Source organism: Lepisosteus oculatus, chromosome 10 (assembly GCF_040954835.1).
Source record: "Lepisosteus oculatus isolate fLepOcu1 chromosome 10, fLepOcu1.hap2, whole genome shotgun sequence".
Taxonomy (NCBI): domain Eukaryota; kingdom Metazoa; phylum Chordata; class Actinopteri; order Semionotiformes; family Lepisosteidae; genus Lepisosteus; species Lepisosteus oculatus.
Window position 1 is genome coordinate 3,012,972 of NC_090705.1, and position 26,498 is coordinate 3,039,469.

The window sequence follows — 26,498 nt, forward strand, 5'->3', positions numbered from 1 at the left end:
ATTTGTTTTGGCTACGTTTTCCCCTCAAATAGTGTATATAATAATAATAGTGTTATACTGTATCTGTCTCTCGCAGTCTCAGGAGAGTGCAGGATGAAAAATATGTCCCAACATAAACGCAGAGACAAAGTGCTTCAATGACTTTTTTTTTATTTAAAACGACATTAAGAAATACCTTTCAGTTTACAGTGATTAACACCCGGGTTACTAAAAAGTTAAAGCGCCTTTATTTCTAGTTCGCAGTTTAAAAATAAACGGCTTGTCGAGTCTCGGCGCTTCATGGTTTCTTTCTGTCCGCGCACTGCGGCCCGTCGTGAGGCGCGCGGCACCTGCAGACGTTCGGCGCGACGCATTTCCCGCCGTGCTGACACGGACGCTTACAGATAGCTGCAAACCAAAAATAATAATAATAATAATAACAACAACAACAACAACAACAACAAAACAGAGTCAGATCACACTGTTACAAGATCGTTATCATTTTCCTCGGAAGCCCTGATGTACTGCTTTTTTTACGATCTAAGTCTTCTATGTTGTTTGAGCGAAATAATATTTTCCACTATTGAAGAAGAACACAAGCACTTCCTTTTACCACCTCTCGATAAAAGGTTTAATCCGGCTGTAATGAAAGAACCAACTTTTATGTCCGACCAAAGTTATGCTGGGCAAGATTATTGCAAACGTCAAACGGATTTGCAAGATAAGAGCGACGAGCTTCCTCACAGATCGACGCAAGGCGTCTCTGAGGAGTACTCTGCAATATGGCCCACTAATTGCTCTTTTATGGTATCATAATAGTCCGTCGGCCTGATTTTGTTATGGTGAACATAATCACATTTCCATCAATCACCTACAGATTTCTCTTTTGGTCAGAAATCAGTCTTAAATTAGGCTAAGACACACGTACCCTGTCATGGACTGAAAAAATAATAAAATTAATGCATAACATAAACGTGTAAAACAGAGAAATGTATCATTACTGAGAGGATTTGTGACAGAGACAGTGTACGCTCAGGTACTGTGACAAATGGAAACTAAGAACTCAACAAGCAGAAGCCATTATCAACTCTCAGAGGTCCCAAACTGGGAATAACTGACTGCTACATGTTTCTTTCCTTGTGACTGGTATTTCCTGTGTGTGTTCAGGGAGGGAGAAGTTCTCATTCCTTTCCACCGCTTGTTTTTGGGGAGGCCACTCGCAATCAATCAGCAGACATGTCGTTAACAATGTTGCCCGGCTACAAAACGACAGGTGTACCCTTCAATGAAAACAGCATGGATTACAGTTTTAGATTTCAAACGGGATGGGTTTTTTTGCTGTAAAAGCAAGTGTCCACGTGCTTTAAAGAGGTCAAAAGCCTAAAACGCAGAGACGCCCCCCCCCCCCCAGCGGCCCGACTGTGAAGGCAGCCACAAAGGTCGATGCCCTTACCTATGTGACACGCTCCTCCAAGCCAGCCCTCTGGACAGCTGCAGATGCCAGGAGCCACACAGCTCCCTCCGTTTCTACATCCCTGAGGACAGATTGCTGGGAACAAAGGAGATTCCAGCGGTTAAAGAGCCACACACTCTGCCGGTCAGTCACCCAGTCTTATCTGTCATAAAATCGCCATGCTTGGGTGATGGGATGAAAGGTTCCGAGATGAAGCCCGCTTTTATTGCCCCGGCCAGGGGCTCCAACACCTCGAAAGATCCCATTCCCAAGAGGCGGCGATTCAGCCGAGATCAATCTTACCTTCTTGGCATTTCGAGCCGGTCCAGCTCGAGGGACAGAGGCACTTGGCAATCCCATTGACGGCGATGCATTCGCCTCCGTTCCAGCAGCCCCCCTCGCATGTCACTGGAAAAAAAAACACAGCCCGTGAGCTGCAGAGGCAGGCGAGAGAGGCAAAGTAAAAACAAGAGATCCCCGCTGTAAAAACAAACATTTTTTAAATTCTTGTAAAAGATAAATTAAATCTTAGGAAGTTTGCATCATGAGTAGGCGTTCTTCACATGTGTGGGAATGATGGAACACATGAATGTTATCCGATGGATGTTCAAAGTCTAGGAAGGAAATGTGTGTTACCTTTATGACAATATTTGCCTCCATAGCCTGGTGGACACCTGCATTTTCCTGGTCGAAGACATTCTCCTCCGTTCTTACACTTAGGGTAGCAATTAGCTGTCACACAAACACACCAAGAATATACTTTTCTTCAGCCTTTTTAATATTAAAGTTTAAAAAACTATAACAAACAGTGAAAAGTGAAAATGTAAGGAAGACATTCGTGGTAAATAAATCATCTGTCTATAAGGATCTTATAGGTCACGTTTCTTTGTGTATTCTTTACACTCGGCAAATAAATCGCATTTAATAGGTGACAGCCCAAAATGGTGCAAAATACCGGAGCAATTGAAAGTTTGCATCTTACTTCCAAAGGCAAAACAAGTAAAAGGTTGAGCAAAACACATGCATTACAAATGACACCATTCTTTTACCGTTTACATTCTTTTGGAACCTTTTTACAATCTCAATCTGACATGCACCCTAAAAACCAACAAAACATTTTTGGAATGCACGATGTCTGCATTTCTGAAAACAACGAACACACAGAAAGATGCACAGAGTCACATCGTCGACTCATTCTGGGAATAAAGAAATGCTCAATCACCATACTGGCACTGCTCCCCTTCGTAGCCCTTGGAGCAGAAGCAGGTGTTGTTCCGTATGCAGATGCCCGCGTGCTGGCACAAGGGGTCACAGGAGGCCTTCAGATCGAACACAAAGGGGATCGCCACTCCCCTCGAAGCCTCGGACCTGCCGTCGCAAACACCCAGGCACAGGCAAAGAGCAGCCACAAGGAGCAGCGTCCCGGCCCCCGTCTGAGAGCTCCGACACAGAGCCATCTTCTCCACAGCGCAGGCGAGGGGCTGGCCACCAAGTGTAGCGAGCAGCTGCTGCTGCCCCTGGAAAAACCTCTGCAGCCGTTTCAGACAGGCTTCCCCCGACGGCTCCAATTGGTTACAAGCTGAACTGCTCCAGGTTTAGCCCCTTGAAACCTCAGCAGGAAAGGAGTGAGCTCAAATGAATAATGCACGGTCAGAGACCTGTAGCACGTCATGCAGCTTTTCAAAACACAAATTCACGTGTGTGTGTGTGCGCGGCACCCACCTTAAAACACATTTGTGACAATTACTGAAATCTAAAATATTTCGACGTTTTGTGTTTTAAAGACTATGTTGTCGTTTTTAATAAAGATGGGAGTTCTTTGTCTGCTTTGGCAAGAGTTTCATCGTAATGGGTGCCATCAGCTGCACCTGGCAGCAGCAAGAGTCTGCGAGTTGGATTTAGCAAGGAGAAAATCATTTTGGACTGGTGAGTGTCAATGGGATGGCAAATCACGCTACTTTCAGGTTTCTTCAATAATTTACAGCTGTAATCACAGATATACATCCACGTCTGTTTGCTGTAAAATAAGGTTCTTCCCCATTATAAAACCATGTATGTTTACAGCCCCTTAGCTGGTGCTTCATATCACAATATACATGTATAGTATGTGTGCATGCAAGCAATGCTGTTTTGTTCTTCCCAACAGTAAACTTTCAAATGAATGGTGTGTGGCTTGTGTAAAACTTTTTTCTTTACTTCTGTGATTATGCTGAAAATCGGGGAATGGCAATCATGTACAGAACTACCTACATTTTAAAAATGCAACACAAAGCAGAATAATGGTAGGATATGTCATGGTCAAAATGCCATTAATTTATCAGGTTTATAATTAAATAAAGGTTTATATTTAAATTTCATTTGAAAGCAATCAAGAATAGATTCAGATTTCTATTTTAAATGCTGTATTACCCTGCAACATAGTCTAATACTTTATGAATACCAGACACTGTGCTAACATCTGTTTCTAATCAATACCAAAGGTAGCTCATCGGAATACTTCATTAAATGCATTAATCTGTGCTAGTTTTCCAGATCACATTTATCAAATTAATTTGAAATACAGTCTCCTGATTTGTTTCTGTATCAGAATGAAAGGTGCGTGTATTGACAAAGATTTTTTTTACTATGAATTTAGGAGAGTCTCTACAACAGTAAATTGTATTTAAACACTAAACTGAACAACTGTAGCAACAAAATTTGACATTTTTTGTCAATGTTATCAAGAAACAAATCTGGAAACTGTAAGATGCACAAGACAACTTTCTGAACTGGCCTGACAGGTCATATACTGTAACTGTGATGTTATAAAGACAATCATATTTGTGCAAAATAGACAAAAAATGTTTGTAATACCATATTTTATTTGCAGGAAACACACTTTCATACTTTTGAATGTGTCCTATATTTCTGAAGGCAAATAAACTTACAAATTCAAATACAGTTACAAGTACAGAGAAAGAAAGAGAAAATGTATGTTTAGGCATTACAACACAAGTTCTAAAACTTATAGTGGCCTTTCATAATGTTTAAAATCATTAGCAATTTACGGTGGCTTTTCATGGGGTGGATGATGAAAGAGCCATGTGGAAAATCTCTTGACAACAATAGAGTTCATCATTCTATTATTCGACAGCTTTTTGAAATCATTTTCCAATTTCTAATGGCACAGCATGTGCATATAAATTTGAAATGCAAACGAAGGCATACATCAGGGTATTGTGACCTCAGAGTAGCTCTGGGTTCTCTCTGGGTAAACGGCTGAGCAGTATGTTAATGTCATCATAGGGGAAATGTTGATTTGAACTCTAGCTCATATTTTACTTTTTTGGCCAGATGTTGCAACAGAACAGTACCAGATGTGTTTTAGGTTAACAGCTACACCCGGAAATTAAAACTACATATCTCAGCACAAACATGATACCCATAATTCCAATTAAAGGCTTCTACAGAAGTCAATATACATTGGTCCTATCTTGACCATGCAGATTACAATTACAGAGAAACTACTAATGATTTTCAAATAAATACAATTATAACATTGTGTTCTTTTAGTTCTATATAGCAATACAAAAATGTTTTTATGTTTTTTTTAGATTTATGTACAAATCAAGGTGTGGATGAATAGAGCGACCCACACCCATTTTTTTTAAATACCCTGAATCATAAAAGCTAACCTATTCAAAAGAATGCAAATAGTTTTTAAAACATTGTTTTAAATTTCACTCTTCTGTTACATTGTCAAATACCTGAAGACTTGTAGCACTTTATTTGCTGGAACCCAGGCTGGATTATGGAAATCTACCCCCATCTGTGAGGCTAAAAGACACCAGGATAACAGCAGAAGAGTATGTAGAGACCTGATTGAAATATTCAAGATGCTTAAAAGATTAAAGTCAACCTAATGGACATCAGGATGAACAGTGAAACCAGGCAAGAAGTTGCATGGAGGAGCATTTAAAACAGACCAGGAGGTTCTTGCATACACAGGGGTTTGGGGTTTTTTGTGGGAGTGTGGAACAAGCTACACCACCATGTTATCAAAGTCAATACCCTAGCTTCTGTCAACCGAAGTCAGAATAAGAACCTTGGATCAATGAACACAGATTACCTAATGGCCTTCTTTTGTTTGCCAACATTGTGTGAAATATGTTAACATATTTCAAAATCTTCAGAAAGTTACTGCTATCAATTCCAATACTAAATATGCCCTGATTTCCTTCATCTTAAATCTTGAGGCACATACATTTGTTTCGGCCGTGGAGCCTTCTTCAATATGCCTATTACTTGTTCCTTTGCAGCCTACGCATGCTGACGCAGCTCCCCACCTGAACTATATTTGTCACTATCTCTTTTGGACCAGGATTATTTTTTTAATAAACCTCCTTTCTGTACCACAGTTATCTGCAGTGAGGTAGTCTCTCCCCCGCTAAGTTCAATACTCCCAATGCCTTTCATCACAATAATTCTCTACGATTTCTGTGGGGGTGGCCGCCTGGCTGTTTTCTTGACAGCTACTCTCCAATGCATCCTCTGTTTGGCTTCAGGGTCATATAGGGCCACTCATACTTTCCTGACCGTCACTCATTTCACATCTCTAGAAACACTTAGATGACTCAAATGCTGCCTTTCATAAATCTCATTTTTACTGCAATATAAAGCTCTCTGTGCAAGATCCCCCACGTATTAGTCTTCTTTTCTCGGATGTTTTTCATCCTCAGCTCAGGCCAACTGCTGCCAAGAACACAGAGCTAGTTGCTGGGTGAACTGTGTGAATCTAATCCTGCTACAGTTAAAACCCATAACGAGGCTCTGCATTTCAATGATTTGTGAGCACTGAGGGGCTTGTACTTTGTTTTCAAGTTGAGACTCGTGTGCAGAAAATAAACTGTGCAAACAGGATTTTTTCCCTGCTTGAGGGTTTTACTTCCTTGAGATCTGCAAACGGTTTCAAACAAAACATGAAACTCTGCACTGGGCTGAAATGACTTAACCAATATAATCACTATCGAGTCTGGTTTCCAGATCAGTAAATAAAACTTCCCATTCAGAATCTCAACAGTAATTTCAAAAGAACTGCACAAGCTGTTCAATAGCAGAAACAGATGCTACATGCCATTACTCTCAAGGGGCTCCTGCAGGAAGGTAAGAAGGATTGGATACACTGTACAGACAAAAAAAAGCAAAAATCACAATGCATACAGTATATACTTACCAGATTTTATACTTCGACATAAAATTGTATTGTATAATTAATACTTTGGACGAAGCAGTTAGAACATTGGTGAATGGATAAAAAATAACATGCTGTTTGCATATAAATATTAAAAAATAAATAAAAAAATAAATAAAAATGCATATAAAATAACATATGCGGTTTCATTTTCAGCGATTGTGTTGAGAACTCACAAAGGGATTTTAAGCGTTCCAACGTGACATGTCTGCACTGAGGAGAATATTTCGATATTTAAAAGGCCACGGGTAACTCTGTCTTCAAAGGTGGCATCCATCAACCACCATGCCCAACGGGAATTCAAGCCAGTCATGACAGCGGGAATCAAAAATGTTAGGGGAGCCGGGAGTTGCTTCCGGAGCGAGTTTAAAAGTTTCTGATGCGAAAACTCAAGATCCCTCGGCCTTTGTCTGGGGGAACTGGAAGGGTGCTCAGAAGGAAGAAAGGCTACACTGACCTTCGACAAAACATTCTCCTGCAAAGCTGGAAGCAGCCAGTGTGATGCTGGGAACACCACAGGGGCTTGTGCTAGCTTCCACGCAGCACCCTCTTGACCATTGCACTGCGCACACCTGCACGATCTGATTATTATTGATGGAGATGAAAACCCCACATCGACCCACGACACTTTCAAAAGGCGGCCTCCGTAGAGGAGGTTTCTTCACTGCATGAAGACATGCTCAAACCCTATGATTACAGAGGAGGATTTATTGAACATTAAAACACTAAAATTCCCAATATTTGGTGATCTACTAGTTTATTTCTTTCGAGTATGTCCAGAGGAGTACAATATCTGAAGAATTGTGAACAATTAACATAAAATGCTGGGAAGAACATTAATCTCTGTACAGACAGGAACAGGAGGAATTCACATCACAGAAGATCCATTAAGAAAGATGACCGTTCTGAGGAAAATGCATTTCCTGTCTGCTCAGCTGTCCTCTACATTTCTATTTCAGAAAGGAAACTATTCCTCCAGCTGACAAGCGACAAGCTGTTTTTTTTCCTCTGCCCCTGTGGTTGACTATGCTAGAAGAGAACTAAATAAGAATCGTTCTCAATTTTTCATCCACGTAATATTTTCAGAAAAGATCAATTTTGATTTTCACATTGAAATTAAAGGTAAATGTGTAATGAGAATTTGTGAGAAGCAGTTGTTTTTCAATTTTCTAGAACTCAAAACACGACAGTCGCCTCAAGTCCACGATGCAGTACATTATTTTGACTTTTTCAATAATAATAAACATCACCATGAAAGTATTTATAGCCTTTGATGAAAGTACATGTTGGGACCTTAGCACATAAAATGTTTATCAACTGTGATCATTTAAATTTTTTCTATAGTACAAAATTAAAGCTTAATCACTATCAACAGTCTTTCGTACTCAAACAAGGATTTTCTGAATTAAAAATTGTATTAGTTAAAATAAAGTAAGGGGAAAAACTACCCCATGTTGTTCAATATACAATATGTACAATATATTTTTCGGGATTGGTTAATAACGAATGTATAAATAATACAATTAATTATTAATAATCTAGTTCTATCTTGAACTAATTATATTGACTTACCATAGGTGAAGGGTGTGAATACTGCATTCTACAATACTGGGCAACATTTGTGGAAGGCACAGTATTGTGGCCACATTCACCAGGTGATCCTGTTTCTTTCTTAAGGTTTTATACATGAATTACTGTCTCAAAATTGGGTGGTACAGTGATGCAGTAGGACTGTGAGTTCAATGTTCTCCCCAAAATCGTGTGGTTTTCCTCTGGGTGCTGCAGTTTCCCACCACAATCCAAAGACATACTGGTAGGTTAATTGGTTTCTGGGAAAATTGGCCTGGTGTGAGTGTTTCTGCCTGTGTGTTCCCCAGGGACTGCTGTCCCATCCGGAGTGTATCCTGCCTTTGATCCATTGCATAGAAAATGGGTAGTGTCTCTAAAATGCATGAAGGTCCACTGACTGCTGGAATTTTTATGGAGATTTTCAAGATTGTTGGATGGGACATTTGCATGCCTGATGTCATTTGAGCATTTGTATTCAGAATCCCATTAATAATTGCTTCAGAAGAGTCTATTCTCACATGACGCCTTATCTTCTTAATCCAGGACTTTTATTTGACTATTCAATTAAAAGCATATGAAATAGGGCAGAACAGCCTTTCATAAAGATACCTTTTTAAAATTAGACCTGTACTTTGCAATAAGAAATATAGCATTGTACCATACTAAGTGAGCATTTCCGAATGCTTATATTTCAAATGAAGAGTTTGCTCATGTATATTAAGGTAAATATACATCAACAGGGCCATGAGAACATAAATATGAATCTTGGATGTATCTCCATTTCCTACTTGAATATGCTACTTTTCCAAATGATGATCAATATATTTCAACAGTTACAGCTATGGTACATGTATGTCCCTAGCTATATGCCTAGTGATTATTTAAAAGTATGCATTTGTTCTTACTCAAGCAAACTCAAATTACCAACAGCTGGTTTAGATGATCAACCTTTAACCTTTTCTAAAATGCTACTTTACAAAAACCTCTGCTCTGAAACCATACAATCAATTTATATTTCAACATTTCCTAACAATTATTTAAAATTAGCGGTAAATCGAAAATGGTGCTTGTTTTAAAACGGCTGTCTGTGAAATATGTACCAATTAGCAAATGTATTTGCAGCACCTTTCCAAAAACAGAGAACATATGGGACTGTTTCCATGATTGTAAGCAGATGGTGCCACTTCAAGCGCTAGACTGTAGATAACCTTCATGCCACTTAATTACCAGTGATTTCATATTTTAAATTCTCTGTGGTTAAACACAAAAGCTCAGGTGGAAGCTTATATTACTCAATTTAACACACTTTCCTAGCAATTTAATACACTTTTCTAGCAAACACCTAACAAAATCAAGATATTAAAGTTTACTTTAATTACATACAGTTAAATAAAATGGGAGAAATCTGGAAAGGGTAAATACTTTTACAAACCACTGTAGATCACTGCAGGTATTTTTTTTTTACCTTCCTTTGACATAAATGTGTTAAAAAGTTATGCTAAAAGAAGCTAAGTGCATTCATTTTTTGCCATTCATGTTGAAAATTATAACTATGGCTTTCTATGAAAAAATTTCTGCAACCTTTACTACTGCCCTGTAGAGAAAATACAAAGATGTTAAAGAATGTCTGCACTGGATATCCTTCCTAAGGCATTGTCAAATTGGTAAAAGAAAATAACACTGAAAGTGCGCACAACACTAACACATAAGTCAAGTGTTAAAAAAGAAAAATGAACTAGTATGGTTCATTTTTCACATAAATCAAATGATTAAATCAAATCATTACAATCTCTTACACTGTATTCTACCAAATGTAGACGTGCAGAAAATACATAGTGCAGTGATCAGTCTAATGGAACAGATGGACTAATCGGCCAAAAAAAAAAAGCAAAGGGAAAATTAAGTCAGATGCCACCTTGTGTTTATACCACCTATTACACAGGCGCTCTGATTGAGTGCAGCTGCCAAGAGAACAGTCCATGTGAACGATCAACAACCCTGAATAAATCGAAGGGATTAGAGGTTTGGTGTACACATCTGCACCCAAATTTTTAAATAACCCATGTGCAATGTAACTTAAAATTTGGTGCTAAAATAATTCTAAAAGTTTATATCTGAAATATGCTGGTGATAAATTAGAGAACAATGATTAAACTTTAACAAAGCAGTAAAAACAAATACTGTATATAAAATATCTCCATCAAAGTTAAAGAAACTAACAAGAGTGACAAAAAAGATTGTATTCATTATTTATTATTTTTTCATGCTGGGAAGAAACAATGAATCCACTAGGTTAATTTACAAGTTACAGTCTTGACTTCGGTTACATTTACAGCCTGGCAATTTTAGTAGAAAATAGACAAAAATAGTATTTTCCCCACAGGAGGTTTGCTCATGAACAATGAAAAATCTATTTAGATTCCTTTAGGCAGATTTATTTCTAAAACAAATGTAATATTGAAAGGTGTAGTTATCCCAACCACTACTGATTAGCTGTTTTAACTTTGATATAATGTCACATTTGATTGTAATTGTATTGGCTCTTTATTTAAGGAGCTGTATTCTGATTATAACTCTAGATTTCATACTTTTAATATTTTGGCACATTTATAACATATCAGTGACTAAAGGGTTCATAAGTCACAGATCAAATGCTTAACTTTCCAACATTCAAATCACTTATGCAAAATTGCTTGAAAATGTTAGAACCCCAGTATGATTGGGGAACTGAAACCATAGACACATCACATATGGCTTGAGTGAGTTCAGGGCATTAGTGCTTTCATTGTGAAATACTAAAGTGAACCAATCAGAAAAGAAAATCTATAGCACATCTTTGCTCTCCCCTCCCATCATTTCAAACTATACTAAAAGGAAAACAAGAGAACTCTGGATTCTGCATAAACTGCTGGAATGGTTCTGAAATGAATACCATTTTCAGTAGTTATTGAAGCTAAATCATTTACACTAAATACATCTGTCAATAAAAACAAACTGAAATACAAAATTGCTGCATTAAAGAAGAAAATACTGATAACCTGGTCTTCACATTTACCTGGTAAATTACAGAATTACCTTTTCATAATTGGAGAATTTAGTTTAACTAGAGGGGCCTATTTATTCCATCTATGTGAAGTGATGAAATGAAAAGTTTAACAATGACACTGAAATACAGTACCAATACAGATGTATAGTTGCAAGGATGGGGCAGCTCTATTAATAGGTTAGTATACAGAAATGAAGATGCGAGCAGTGAACAGTTTCAGATTGGACCGTTTTTTGGTGTACACAAGAAGCACATTAAAGGAACACTCTAAGGGCTTGTTACAAAATCTTGTCTGCTTGAACGTGACAGTCAAGGAATGGAAACGCAGAGTACATTCTGTAAAAGGGGAGGTAAACTAGACGCATCCCACTTACGATGCAGGACATTCACTGGGATGCTGTAAACCCATCTGAAAGTTTGATTTAGTAACATTTCCTTACAGCCCAAGCTGATAATATCCTGCATCCTTGCTGCCATCTGCATTTATCAATATCTGGCTATGCACTAATGCCATCTCCAGGGGTAGGTAACAACTGTATTTTTTGGTAGCAGCTAAACCGGTGAAAACACACTAGACTAAAAACCTCCAGCTTATTTTCATGTTCTTGTAAACTTTATTAAAACACACTAACAAGTCCTGACAAGTGGTATATAAAGAATACATAAAAAGCAGAATTTAACTTCTGGGAAATACAAACTATAATGCACAGCTCACCTATATTTATTCACCATATACTACTAAAGCTGGTATGCATGTAAGTTATTTCAAAGCTCCCTTTAAACAGCAAATTGTTAATTACACATTTCTAATTACATTTTGAGTATTTCTTAAAAAAAGACAAAAAAACACCTCAGATGGTGAGCACATTACACCACCCATAGCTCTTGCGCACACTATGAAAATGCCTTTAAATTGGAGTGTGTTAGATGTACGTATGTCGGATGATAAATTAATGCATATTATTTTAAGATGAGGAAAAAACAACCTCTTTAAACTCTACAGCAGCACATGCACAGTCAGGCTGCTCTATCAGGACTTGTACCTTTTATGTGATTGGACCACAGCTCAAACAAATGTGACCCCTTAAAAGCCTATGGACCGATGCTTCAGGGTAAACTTAGGGATTCATGTTTGAATGGAACAACATATATAAGTTATAAAAGATGTGGACACAATGAGGAACAAACTCAACTTCGTTCCAAAGATGCTTTCCATGTTTATTTTAGTACTGGATAATTCATGTCCTTTTGTCATTCACAATGCAGATCGAATATGGTCAACGTGAAGGGGACATTAATTCTTCCAGAGCAAAAATGCACCAATATTACCTAAGCCTGCTCGGTCACATTACAGGAGTCCTGAGTGCACAAGGAGAGAAAATCCTTGCATTGACACAGGCTGAACTAGGTCATTCCCAGCAAGGTACAAATCCAAAGAAAGCATCCAGTAGTCTCAGTCACCCACACCTCCTCACACCAGCCCACTAAAGTGAGCTTAAATACAAGAGGAAACAATTAATGCAAAACCACAACAGGCTTATGATTCCCTATTTAAAAATTAATTTGGGTGATGTGACAATGTCCCTGTATTCAGAACATGACAGCAGACAGCTGAGGAAACAACTGAAATAAAATATTCTGTACAAAAGTAGTTTAAAAGTGGTCAGTTAACAAGAGTGGTCTGAGTAACAAGGAATCCCTATTTTTCTGTGTCCTTAATTATTTGTCTGCTATACATTAAGCATATATTTCCTGCATATAAAATATGCTGGTCAATTATTACTTTGATAAAGTGCTTTGCTTTCTTTCTTGTAAACAGCTTACAAGAGTTATTGATATAACCTTATCCTAAAGAAAGTAGTATTTAAAAAAAAATATTTCATTACCCCCTTCCATGGTAATTTCGATAGTGTCACTGCACAGTGGCATCTTAGAAGACCATCTAAAACACAGAACTGTAAAACATTAAAACAAATGTTTTAAATATTTTTTTCTGTAAAACTAAGCAAAGAACACAGTGAGGCCGACTAAACTATCTTCAAGTACAACCAATCAGGAACAGCTCTGCGGGACCTTGCAGAAATCTCCTTTATTATCCCAATCCGTTCGAAGGAACCTCTGGGACAACGTTCTACTCCGGGGGGGTGAGAACGTTTGAAACCTTGGAGCCGTGCAGGTAAGTGGTGTTCCCTCCACAATCCACATACTGGTATCTCTCCTGAGACACCTGCTCGGCGTGCCCAAAGTAAGTTGTTGTGACTGTCACTCTGTAGGAAAGGGAAAGCCGATTACTGTGCGCTGATAACCATCAAAAGAAAAAATGTATGAAGTCAGCACATGTTTATAATGCCATGAAATATTTAATAATTGCCCCCTTTAAAAAGTTAGACTGAGCTCAGATTTAACTAGAAGTACTGTGAGAAATACACCAAAAATGACACTGTACATTAATGAGAAAAGAATATACTGTAACACTGAAAGCAAAACAATATAATCTAACATTCAAAACCTTACATTAAACATAAATGAAATGCTGAACTACTGACAACTGTGATTGACCAATTTTAGCGTAAACAAATAAACTGTGATATTATCTTTCATGATTACTTCTAGTAATAGCTATATATAAATGTTTTGGTAATAACAGAGAAGAAACCTGAAAACCAAGACATTTCTTCAAGAAAGAAATCTTAATGTGGCCTGACCTAAGGATCACCCGTCATATAACATACTTTAATGACATGCTCAGAAGACAAAAGAAGAAAAGCATACTGATACGCAACACATTTCACTCTACACAAAATAACTAAACAGGTCATCTAAACTTCTGTTCTAATGTTAAAGTGTTTTACAGTAATACACATACACAATGTTATGGATTTCTACTTGAGTTCAAACCCTCACTGATCTACTGCATGAACCAGAATATTGCCTGTCACATTGATTTATTGTTATTACCTTTTTTCATTAGAATATGCAGTATTGTAAGCAGAAATAGGAAAAAAGATACTTACTGCATCATTACAACAATATTGTGGACCTTTATAGCCTCCAATGTGCAATAATTACTGAAAAAGATAAAAGAACAACATTAATATAACTCTTGAGCATACTACCAACTGAATACAGATTTCAGAAACAGCTTTGGTAAAAAAAATAAAGCACCTGAACTTCAAAATTAAGAAAAAAAATGTTTTACTTACTACATGTAACTCATCTCTTCTGATATTTCTGTAGGAACCATGTAGTCAATCTAAGAATGAAAAAAAAGAAATAAACCCTCTATTATGTAATGCACCAATATATCGGTTTTCTCACATAAGCAAGGTAACTGTAAATGTAACTGGATTGAGTTAGTAATTTTAAGTGCAGAACAGGAGGCCACAATATGCAAGTACTTTGATCATTTAAGAAGCCTGAATAAACACAGTGTGAATACTCTATTTCCAGTGTATACTATCTGCAGGACAGAATATGTCACACCCAAGACTGACTGTGTTCTGTACACACGTACAAGAACTGATATTGGCAAAAGGCGTGCACCTTTACAGAAATAAGAACCGAAGAAAGGTTACAAATGAGAGGAGGAAAAATCTAACCCACCTGGGAGTCAGTAGCCAACTGATTCATGGATTAATCCAGGCATTGAGATCTTAAATACAAGATTAACTTCAGAGAAACCAGGGTACCAGGTTCAACAACATGGCTGGGTAGCTTGTTCCATGCTCCCACAACTCTTAAATAAGACGCTACAAGGAGCCATGTACCAGAGACGAACACTGCAGATTACTTTTTTACCCCACTGAAAAACACTTGGGTATGCAAGATGGACAATCCATTCCTGTTGAATATACATAATTTATGTTTGACAAACTGACCTCATGCTCTCAGAAACTACAGAAACATTTCCATTTAGTTACAAGCACACTACTAACAAGGTGCTCAAAAGATGAATACTTCTAGCTATGAGCAATTCTCTATTTTCATTCTCAGGTTATGAATAAAATAGAAAAGATATCTGCGTTGAAACAGAACCTCTTACAAAGTGAAAACGTGTCACCTGCTTCATGTCGAGAGGTCCAATAGAAGTGATATTGCTCATCCTAGACTTTCCTATCACAGTTTTGGAGAACTGAACTTGTGCACTGATGTTTGCCACATCCACAGAATAATAGTTGTTATTGGTAATATTCAGAGTGTTCTGTAAGAAGAAGAAGAAGACTGTGGTTAGGCCCAATCATTTAATGCCACACTCGTACAACACACCTCGAAAAACCCTTTCGTGCTGCACAACTGCTGATGCCGATCTTCTCTCAAAAATGACTGCATAAATAATTAATAATTAACTCTAAAAAATATGATTGCTGTACTTTAATAGCATCTACAGGGAAGTGCTCAGTAAGCATTAAGATACATTCATACGAAAATATCAAAATGTAATTTAACAATGACGGAAAGCAAGTCAGCACATTTTCTTAAATGATTTGATAAAAGGTCAGTGATCTAAGAGCCCATCAAATACTACACCTAATAACTTTAGAGTCCACTTAACAGGTCAGGTCCTGCTTAAACAATTTACATTTTGGGCACTTTCCCAGAGAATAAATACAAAAGCAGGTGAAAAGAAATTGAAATGATTCTTAAATAAACTTACCGTAATATTGAGATACACGATACAGTTTGTTTTGTCGTAAGTGACGAAGACCGATTTCACACCTACATAGGACACATCAATGGAACGTGGAAACAGGAAGAACACAGCCAGCCCAGAAAGCAGCAGGCAAACTACTACGGAAGCTGTAACGTACAGCTTTCTAAAAATAAGAGAAAAGCACAATGTTCTGTCAATAAGCTCACTAATCAATAAGAGCTCTCAATAGTACTGGTTACCAGATGCAGAAAGACATCCTGCAAGCCTCAGCAATAACCAGCAGTGAAGAAATATTGATTACATTTAATATATACTGCGTAAAGAGAAAAACTAGTTTAGAATATTCATTAAAGAATTCCCTGTGCAGAAACTCATACTTATTAGGTATAGCAGAAATCATACTTATTTCCAGATTAAATCAGACAGTTTAGTGCTGATCAGAAAGTGTTACACCTAAGACACAGGTTACGAAGTCACTGAATGTCCCCCTTTCCAGTGGAATAGCAAGGTTGTTCAAGTTACAAAAACCAGGCAACAGTATCAGAGGACCGGAAATCTGGTCTTGATTGTCACTGGGTCAATGAGAATGTTTACCTGAAAAGCACATTATCAAAGTCCTTAAAGGCAGGGTAATTTTGTTAAGCACTGATAGAGAAATAAGATGAACCACTTACGTCCTTCTGGGTCTCAGTCTTTGGTCACTGTATGGAATCAATGCGACCAGCTGATTCTCCTGGCCTGAGAGACAATGCATTTGAAACAATTATGTTTACCTATGTTACAACATGCAAAGATTAAAATCTTTAACTTAAACAATTCTACAGCCTAATATATTTATCTGATTTAGAGTCATTTACACTGCCTTTTACCTATTCACTATTTATCCACCCATCTGCTAACTGCTTGATCTAACTCAGGGAGCCGGTGGGGCTGAAGTCTATCCTGTCAAGCAAGACGTGCTACAGCCTGGACAGGACATGAGTCCATCGCAGGGCACACACCCACACTTGGGCCAATTGACCCACCGGTATGTCTGTATGGACTGTGGGAGGCACCCGGTCACATGCTTAAAACTGAGATATTGGTACAAGTGGGCTGTGATGCAAGAGTTTCACAACACAGCATGGCTCAAAGTTCTGCTCAGTGCCCAAAGCAAAAGTGAAGAATTTATTTTAATTCCTCGATCTTCAGAGAAGAGCGTCTGTGTCTATTACACTTAAAACACTTTTTAAATGGAACTCTAGAGTGAGATCAATAACACAGGAACTGCTCAGGCACACTAATAATCTATGTGACTTCTCAGGCATGTGAATCATCACCAATCTAGCTATTGCATAAACCCACAGTTTTAACACTAAAATCATACCCGCTTAATCATTTCTAACACGGCAAACATTCACAAAAGAAAAAAAAACACATACTATGAAATGGCCTTCTCATGTACAGTAGAAAATTGTAACTCTCTGGATACTCTGTAGGGTTTTTATTTTGTCCTTGAAAAATTGAGAATTTCTAGTAATGAAATGGAATCCTGTTTTTGCTACAGAAAACAAGAAAACAAATACCTCTCGGGATTCTCCCCGTGCCCTGACACGTGGGGCACGTGACACTGTCCCTTCCCGTGAATTCCACGTACGGAAACTGAGACACATCCCCGTTTTTTCCCTCTTCGCCCTGCGATTCCGAATGAATCAGCCCTTTCTTGTCTGTAGCTTCGGGTGTAGACGCAAGGCTATCACTGCAGTCATCTTTATTCAAGTGCGAGAATGACTTCCCCATGGTTCCAGCTCTGAAAGAAGCGAAATACAGATTTTAAAACTACAGCCATTCACGGTGTGCAATCACAGGCTGAATCAGCTACGGACAAAGCAGGTGACATTTGTAAAAGAATTCCATGCACCGATGATTCATAAGTGAATTTCTAAGCTTGCCAGATAAAAAAAAAAAGTTTTAAATTCTTACACTTATATAAAGCTTTGCACCCCAAGTATTGCAAAGCTCTTGACACGTAGGAGAAGACCCCCTTAATCCACCCACCTGGGTGACAAACAGCAGCCATCTTGTGCTCTTATGTGTTCTCCACCAGCACCCCCTCCAGTAAACAGAAGATCGTGTGGATAAGCCAGATTTACCATTTGAAATAAGGGGCAGCCTTCTTTCGGTAGGCCTGCTTGTTCAAGCCCAGAGTGTAATTTTGCCAGGACACCCTTACTCTTTCAAACAGTGCCCCAGGATCTTTAATGACCAAGAACTCAGCGTGTGTCTGGGCGTGACGTGGGAGTACTGTTGGGGGTAAATTCTCGTCCAGAGAGAAGAGAACCAGTCCCCAAGGCGAGATCAGGTTAGAAGGTGCAAGTCAGAAGGCAGAAGTGTTGGGAGATTTCTTTTCTGCCACTAATCACCTTGGAAGTTTATGGACTAGTTATGTTTCAAGCAGCCATCCTGCCTGTGACTCAAAACTAGACCTGGGTCAGTAATGGTTAAAGTATAAACACCATGAAACACAGATCTGGGAAAATTTAGATATCAGAAAAACACATCCAGGATCTTCCTTTTCACATGTCATTGCTGGAAGACGATAAAGATGCTGAAACATTTGCATTCACTTCCCCATTATGTTGTGCAATGTGAATACTACGGGCGATTTAAGAACGGGTGTCGGTCCGTTTTTCAAGCCTGCACAACGCAGAGTAAATCCTTTCACGGCAGGAATCCCAGAAGGTGGTGTGAAAGTCGATGGTTACAATTACAGACTAACATTTTTGTAAACCTTCCATATACTCTAGCACAGGCAAGCCTGCAACAGTCCGCACCGCAAGAGAAAGGCTCCCAAACACAGGGCAACAACAGGAATTACTCACATATCATTATCTTGAAGATGAAAGAGATATTATACTGCAGCCCTAAGCACGACTTTAAAACCGCGATCCCGGTGGAAAAGGATGAAGAATTAACCGCCTGTGTGGCCGAGCACGGATGCTATCTTGCAACACAGTCACGATTCGGATAGACCGTGGAGGTAAAAAAAAAACAACATCACACAGCCGTCACATCTCCGGGCTTGAACCTGCAGCTCGCCCTTGCAGGGACACGGGTCTGCTGCGTTTTGAGAAGTATTTCACGATATTTACGTGTGCAAACAGAAGCGAGGGCTGCCGAAGCCCCTATTCGAGAAACGCAGGTTAGCGGAGCGAGAGTAATGGATATCTTAGGCCCCTGTAAATCAAGACAGCTGCTTTGGGACCGCCAGCAAGATGACCGACGAACATAACAAGTCACACGCGTCCGAAATGTTAACCACAGACACGGAGGGGGGGCTTTTCCCGGGCTCTTACCTTACGATTTTCCCTTTTTTAGTCTCTCTGTGCCTCTAGCTCAACACCGCAGCCTTGTTTACCTTCTCCATCCACATGCACATGCGCACTGCTTCGCCACGCCCCCCCCTCCACTCGGGGTCATCGATGACGTCATTTCTGCTGCCCTTAAGACAACCTGAGCTGGTAATAACACTGGAGTCGTGTGTTAGGATCGTCTTCATCCACCCTGTCCCGCTTTCCGACTGCATATGATGAACAGAATTGTCCTGCTCAGCAGCATTACTCTTTTTGTCTTTTTAATGAGTCATATTTAATGATATCTAAAGTATGTGATCAAATCTCGGATTGCTGGAGGGAGGCTTATACTATTGTAATAGTAAACTTTATTTTATATAACGCCTTTAAAGGTGGCTTCTCAAAGTGCTTTACAGAACAACAACAACAACAACAATTAAAAATAAACAATAAAAAATACGCAAGATAGACACGATGAGAATACGCAGAGGAGACTGTGGATGGTGGTACTGAGTATAGTAGGAGCAGAGGGGTGAAGAATGGAACCAGTTCAGTAAAGGCTTTTCTGAAGAAGAGGGTTTTGAGTCTGGATTTGAAGGAGTTTAGAGAAGGTGACTCTCTGATATCCTTGGGGAGAGAGTTCCAGAGCTTGGGGGCATAGCAGGAGAAGGCCCTGTCACCCCTAGAGTGTAGACGGGCTTGGGGGACAGTTAGGAGACCAGAATTAGAAAAGCGAAGGTTGTGAGATGGGGAGTAGGGCGATAATAGTTCAGAGAGGTACCGAGGTGCCAAACCATACAGAGCCTTATAGGTGAGCATGAGGATTTCGAAGTCGAATCGAAACCTTACAGGAAGCCAGTGCAAGGACTCCAGGATAGGAGTAATGTGATCACTTGCACTAGACCTGGTCAGCATTCTGGCTGCCGAATTTTGGACATACCGCAGTTTGTTCTGTGTGGATTTAGATACCCCAGTGAGCAGAGCATTACAGTAGTCAATTCGGTAGAAGAGAAATGTGTCTTTCAGCTTTTCAGCCACAGTCAGTGATAACATAGGGCATAGTCTAGTGATGTTTTTGAGGTGAAAGAAAGATGTTTTCTTTCACCTCGGGTCGAATGTTAAGTTATACTATAGGCTCCTAAAGCAAATATTTATTTTCAAATTAAAATATGACAGCTTTAGCTGTCAAGTTATTTATAAATTTAGGACATATTGTACATTTTTTTGTTAGATCAAGTTAAAGGAAAACTCATTGTATTTCAGAAAACTATCTCTGAAAGACACCAACTCTATTGTCTTTTCTTCCCGGAAACGGTTAAGGTGTTAGAACTTAGCTGTATAAATTATTGGTAGTTCTTTTTTAAATTAGAGGGATAATTTTAAAATCAAATATTTACTAAAATGTGGGCTGCTGAAGATTTAAGTTTGTTAACAATTTCAAGAAAGCGACACATACTGTGCGTAAAATAAAATAAAAATCCACAGAATAGATCTGGGTACATTTTAATGATCGTTATTAGTAATGGAAATGAGATGCATGTATACTGTTCGCGTAATTGTATGAATCCAAACGTTTTGCGTCAGGTCCAGGAGTATAGTGAAGTGGTCACAGTGCCACCTGCTGGCGGTTTCACAAACGTGTGTTCACGTTCTGCCTCAAAGCTGATAATTGGAAGCCGTTTCCCTCCCTAGGGGACAAAAACATTACCGCCTTGTTACTATTTTAGAGGTAGTTTCACAAATGGCATTCTTAACGCTTAAATAATAGTTATTTTCTATTATTGTGATAACATATGATATGATGAAATGTTCACAATGGACATGAGTAGATGTTCATTTAAAACGGAAATGGTAATGGGTTCCTATGCAATTAAATCCTGTTTTTTGGGGGGTGGCTGCCAAACTCTAAACATCTTGGATTGACATTTTTGTTTTTCCCAAAATGGTACTGTACATCTGCATTATTGACAAAAGCCCCCGGCTGAGAAGAAATGGCTTCCTGCTCTCAACATTGAAACTGGTGAGTGACGACTGTGGTTGCTTGTAAGGCACTCAGGGGCTGAAAAATAAATAGACAAGGACAAGACCAGAAAACCCAACAGAGAGGGCATTCCGAAGTCTCTAGAAGTAGAAAGTCAGAATCTGCTGAAGAGCGGGTAAGAGCAGCTCATACAGATTGAAAACGTTGCCTTAGGTTTATTGGTTTGGTAGAGGGAGAAGCAGAGGTTAATTCCACACTGAAAAGTCAAAACAAAAGAAAATCACAAAATGTACGCTTTTTTTTTAGGTTTGTCGGGGAGTGAGGGAGACGGCAGAGATAAACCTTCTTTCTCCTTTGTTATTATTTTATTATGTTTACTGAAAAAAAAAACAGAAAAATAATCAGTTAATATTACCCTCTGCTTGTACGTTTGATATGGATGGCCTCAGTGCATAAAACACAACCACTTTGCAGTTCCCACAGGCTGCAGACCTGCTCATTTCTCTTATAACGTCAGCGCCGTACTTTGTGAGAATCCGGAACATGACAAGGAGCACAGTAATCTTCTTGGAGGATTACAGTTCAGCCAGAAGTGCAAAAAAAAAAAACAGGAAAGAGATGTGTGAAAAGACAAACTATCTCTCCAGGGTGTTCGCCCTCAACAGCCGGGGTACTGCAGGGACTGTTGGGCCAATTAGAAGCTGATGTACATTGGAAGGAACAGGGTGGCAGATGGGTTGAAATCATTCCTCTGGACACTGATAATCCGAAAGGCAGGACAGCCACCCGAGCCTATCTGTGATCCTCATTCACGTTATCTGTGCACTTTGACAATCTGCATCGAGAAGTTGTATCTCTGAGGCCACATGAGAGAGCGAGAAACAGTTCATTCCTTACGGACACCCTTAAACTGTAGTGTACCTCTCCGCCATCTGTGGTCAGACAAATATGTGAAATAAGTTATTGATCAACCAATCATTCTAGAAAATGCATGAAGACGAAGAATCTGAGTCATATTCTGCATGCTTCGCAGTTGATGTTATAAGTTTTTTTTTTATTTTGCCTGATGATTGATGATGTACATATTTATGATGTAATCTGAGATGCACTTTAGGGACAGCATTGATCGAAGCAGACAGCTGTGCATATTCTGGCAGGCGTCAGATGTGCTCTGAAGTTGCACTATATTGCACAATCTTTGCAGGAGCTTTGGCCTGTTATGGTTTTAGTTTAAAACCATATAGAAGTATAGGATCACTATAGAAGGTAAGGCTCTGAAACCTACTGAATTGTGCCTGTTCATTATATTCTGTTATAACACTGTGTGTTGCACAGTGGTGTTATTGAGTATTAATATAAATATGCTTGTCTAATCCTCTTTATTAAACCATTATAAATCAGAATAAAGAATGCATGTACCACTCTGACTTCAGGGGGTGAAGTTAATAATAATAATAATAATAATTGCTTACACTTATATACATGTAGCGCTTTTCTGAACACTCCACTCAAAGCACTTTACAGGTAATGGGGACTCCCCTCCACCACCACCAATGTGCAGCATCCACCTGGATGATGTTATTCTTTATTATTTGCTTGTATAGCAAGCTGGTGTCAGATCATGATTTTGTATTGATTTAGTGCCCTCCTAATTTTATAATTTTAACTCTTAACACCCCCAGGTTTGTAACTACTGTATATAAATCAGAGGTCTCCAACCATGGGCACAGACGGCCCTAATTCAGGAGGTTTTACAGGTTATCATTAAAACACAAACAGCTATACGCCTTCTCTGTTGGATGACAATAATAAAATAGTCAAGAATGGTGATTTATCACAATAGGCTACTTGAGAGAAATGATGTAGATAGAAATACATTACTTTCCTCACACAACAGCTCTGATTCTTTTTGTATTCACGCCACAGTGCACTGTTTTCCTCTCTGGCAACCTCTGTTAAATGAATCCCAGGAATAATTTGGAATGTCTGTCTCTCCGCAATATTTGTTCTTTGAAGTGACTGAGCTTGCTCAGTATTCTGAGGGACGAATGATTAAATGGTTCTTAACAAGTTTCACAAACCCGTTAAACAGGAGTTATGCATCATTTCACCACATGATGGCAATGTAAAGTTTTCAAAATCTGTTTCTAACCCTGGGTACCTCCCCACAGCCCCCTGTGAAATGGACACACACTGTGTGGAATGTATCAGGGTCGCCTCCTGTGGAACAGGACATTGGACAGAAAAATGTGATTTTGCCAGCAACATTCTCTCAATAGGACTTCTTCATTTCCTAATTAATGAAGCCCAATAAAATTACTGGAGTTAATGAATACATTAAAATAAGACAGTTCCTTCCAAGTGCCATGACTATATTTTAGTGCAGAAATTCGGGGCATTTACATTTATTGTCATTCGGACACTCTCATCAGGGTAGTTTTCTGGTTGTACTTGTTAATTAGGGATTGCTATAATATACAATAATACCAGGATATAAGCTGTTACCCAGGGTTATTACCCATTTCTCATGGTAATGCATGTTTTCATTGATAGCTACAGTTATAATCTATAAAAAGGCATGATACAGATAATATTTCCACCAGTGCATCCAGCCCAATGTAGCAGAAATCTGTCACACTCCTGGGGTCAAGCCCTAACTGCCTGCAGCACCTTGCTATCGGCCGCAGTTCTGCTGAACAGGAGCTTCTTGGAGCGTGCTTTTGCATGCGTTTCTAAACACCACACATCTTTGTATAACATCTGTGTGGAGTGATTTAGCCACACAACCTCTTTCACAGCAGGGAGGATCATCTGCGGCCCTCGTGTATTCTTGTGTTTACTGTAGAGAGATTTGTTCTTAAAAAGAGAGTAGTGGGTAAATCACCTTACGAGAGGGTTGCAGGTTGGAGTTTTGATTGTGGACGCTTTCATATCATTCAGGAAGATACCTCAACTTATTAATGAGTATTAGTGTGGGTTAATGGCCCATTCAGAGGAAGAGCACCGACCTGGCCTGTCGGGTTGATGTCTCTTTAAGGCTGCAGCACCTGAACACCTGGGAGAAACTGTTAGATTGGTCTCATTACTGTACTTCACTGGTTACTTGATTTAGCCCATTAAAAGCTGAGTTGGAATGAAAACCTGCAGAAACACCCACACTCCAAGAGTGCTCAGCATGGTCTTACAGACATGGCAATTAGAACAGGGGTCTTCAGCCCCATTCCTGGTGAGCCCCGTTCCAGACTATTTTACAGGTGACCCTGCCAACCTGTTATTTAATGAATAAAAGCTCTTATTTAATGTATTGATCAATTAAGCTAGTAATTTGTTCAGTGGTCCTTAAGGCTGGAAGGGTGTTCCAGTTTTGTACAAAATTATATCTAGATCATTTATTTTAAAACAACACCAATTTAATTGATCAGAATTAAATTGTTCCAGGTCTTCAGGAATTGGTGATTTGATGGTTACTGATAAAAACGGGGTTCTCCAGGACCAGGGTTCGAGATCTTTGAAGCCATCAGGCTACCTTCAGGTCTCTTTAAATCAACAGCTGAGGGTTTCTGTAAAAACCAAGGCCCACTTAAGGCATGGAATAGTGTTCCACTCAACTAAGATAAGCTTCAGTCCTTATGACTGGCTTGAAACGCCCATTATCTATTCAGAGTCTTTATTTTGTTCCTTATTTTGCATGAACTTTTCCACAAGAATGGCTCATGAAAAGTTTTCTCACAGTTCATTGACACAAAACATATTGGATGAGAAAATTAGGAAGGTACCAGCATTTCTGGCTGATTTACGTCACTATACCACTGAGTCAGTGCAATGCTGAAACTTCATCATGTCATTTCTCATCTTGGAACCCCTTTCCTTAGCCCTTTTTAGAGTGAAATATTTGAGATGAATCATTGAACATCTAATAGGGTAAAAAGAAAAAGGAAATACAGAAGTTATCCATTGAGATGATTGCTATGTAAACGTGACCTATTTTATTCCAAATTAAGGGTCTAAGTTGATGTGACACATCACACACTATCCTGTGATTGTATATACAGTAAAGTAAGCTTTTTTATTAAACTCATTCAATATAGCAAAGTACAGTAATATGGGTACGTGGATCAGTTTCTGTGTGAAGTTCTTCTCCAGGTACTATGGTTCTGATTGGTTAAATTGTCCATTATATTAAGAACTGGGCAGCCTCTTTTCTACCTGCCTTGTGTGGAGTAGGTCTGCTACAGCACCAACCCTGACACAGCTTGGATAGATTTGGATAAAAAATACTTTCACGAGTGTTTTCCAGTTCAGAATTTGTAGAATGATCATGAAAGCAAAGTAGAGATACAGATACTGTAGGAGCAAGGTATGTTTTTTTTTCATTAATGGTATGAAAATGAAAGTAATAGGGAATACAAGTAAAAAGTGAGATAATTTAGTGCCTCAAAATTTTTACATTCGTAAACAATGGAGTGACCAGTGTCCTCACAGCACAGACAACTTATGCTGCACATGTTCATTCAGAGGGGAGTTTCTAGGTATTATTAATAATAAGGCTAATTACATTTTCTTATTATGTGTTTGTAATTTATTGGCTGTGTAAAGAAGTAATGTTGATCTGGTTATTGATTATATTAATCTAATATACAACTTTTTATTTTTATAGTGCAGGGTATTGCATGCATGTACAGTAATCCAAAACCTAAACTACATAAAATGAAATGGGGAAAATCTGAGCTTGAGGGTACTTAGGCTGCATAGGGCAAATGTTCACACATTTTCATCTTCTTGGCAATATGGGAAGGCATTAATAAAGGCAAACATACTGTAGTTAAAAGGTTATTTGTTTGTCAAACAAATATACTTGAAGGGTATAGAATTTAGATCAAGTAACATTGTGCTAAAACGGTACAATGCACCAGTAAAATGTCATGTAGAACATTGTGTACAGTTTTGCTCACCAAGATATAGGAAAGACATGGCTGCTCTGGACACTCCTGGGCTCAAAGGAGTGTCTTGTGCTGACAGACTTAAGGAACTGAACCTCTTCAGTTTTCAACAGATAATACTATGAGGAAACTTGAAGTATGCTAAATAGTCAAGGACATTGACAGTAAATAACAATTACAATATTTATTGCAATACTGTTTCTTAAAAATATTTAAATTACCCACCAATTATGCGTGTCTTCCATGCCTGTGAAATGTACAATAGAATATTCAGAATATCATATGACCAAACCTTTTTTCCATACAAACAGTTTCCT

The 26,498-nt window shown here is 38.7% G+C and overlaps 3 protein-coding genes across 4 annotated transcripts in view; 1 reads left to right on the forward strand and 2 right to left on the reverse strand.

Moving 5' to 3' along the window:
• Window positions 1-130: 130 nt before the first annotated feature.
• seraf (Schwann cell-specific EGF-like repeat autocrine factor) lies at window positions 131-3,093 on the reverse strand. Its single transcript, XM_006636180.3, has 5 exons — window positions 2,655-3,093; window positions 2,069-2,164; window positions 1,736-1,840; window positions 1,433-1,528; window positions 131-387 (listed from the first exon to the last, which is right to left on the reverse strand). Exons 1-5 carry the CDS (start codon window positions 2,887-2,889, stop codon window positions 278-280), a joined length of 642 nt encoding a protein of 213 aa, XP_006636243.2. The 5' UTR covers window positions 2,890-3,093; the 3' UTR covers window positions 131-277.
• Window positions 3,094-10,468: 7,375 nt separating this feature from the next.
• tmem106ba (transmembrane protein 106Ba) lies at window positions 10,469-19,366 on the reverse strand. 2 transcript variants are annotated; one of them, XM_006636179.3, is made up of 8 exons: window positions 19,264-19,366; window positions 17,494-17,717; window positions 16,603-16,666; window positions 15,932-16,091; window positions 15,338-15,478; window positions 14,481-14,530; window positions 14,292-14,345; window positions 10,469-13,544 (listed from the first exon to the last, which is right to left on the reverse strand). In XM_006636179.3, exons 2-8 carry the CDS (start codon window positions 17,705-17,707, stop codon window positions 13,409-13,411), a joined length of 819 nt encoding a protein of 272 aa, XP_006636242.1. In that variant the 5' UTR covers window positions 17,708-17,717; window positions 19,264-19,366; the 3' UTR covers window positions 10,469-13,408. The 2 variants fall into 2 exon arrangements, with proteins under 2 accessions (XP_006636242.1, XP_015213670.1); XM_015358184.2 differs by lacking the exon at window positions 19,264-19,366 and adding an exon at window positions 18,790-19,158.
• A 2,620-nt stretch (window positions 19,367-21,986) lies between these two features.
• Window positions 21,987-26,498, forward strand: part of thsd7ab (thrombospondin, type I, domain containing 7Ab) — a 193,317-nt gene continuing 188,805 nt past the window's right edge. Inside the window, exon 1 of the mRNA XM_069194747.1 lies at window positions 21,987-22,507. The gene's annotated coding sequence lies outside the window, so the exon portion shown is untranslated. The remainder of the gene's footprint in view (window positions 22,508-26,498) is intronic.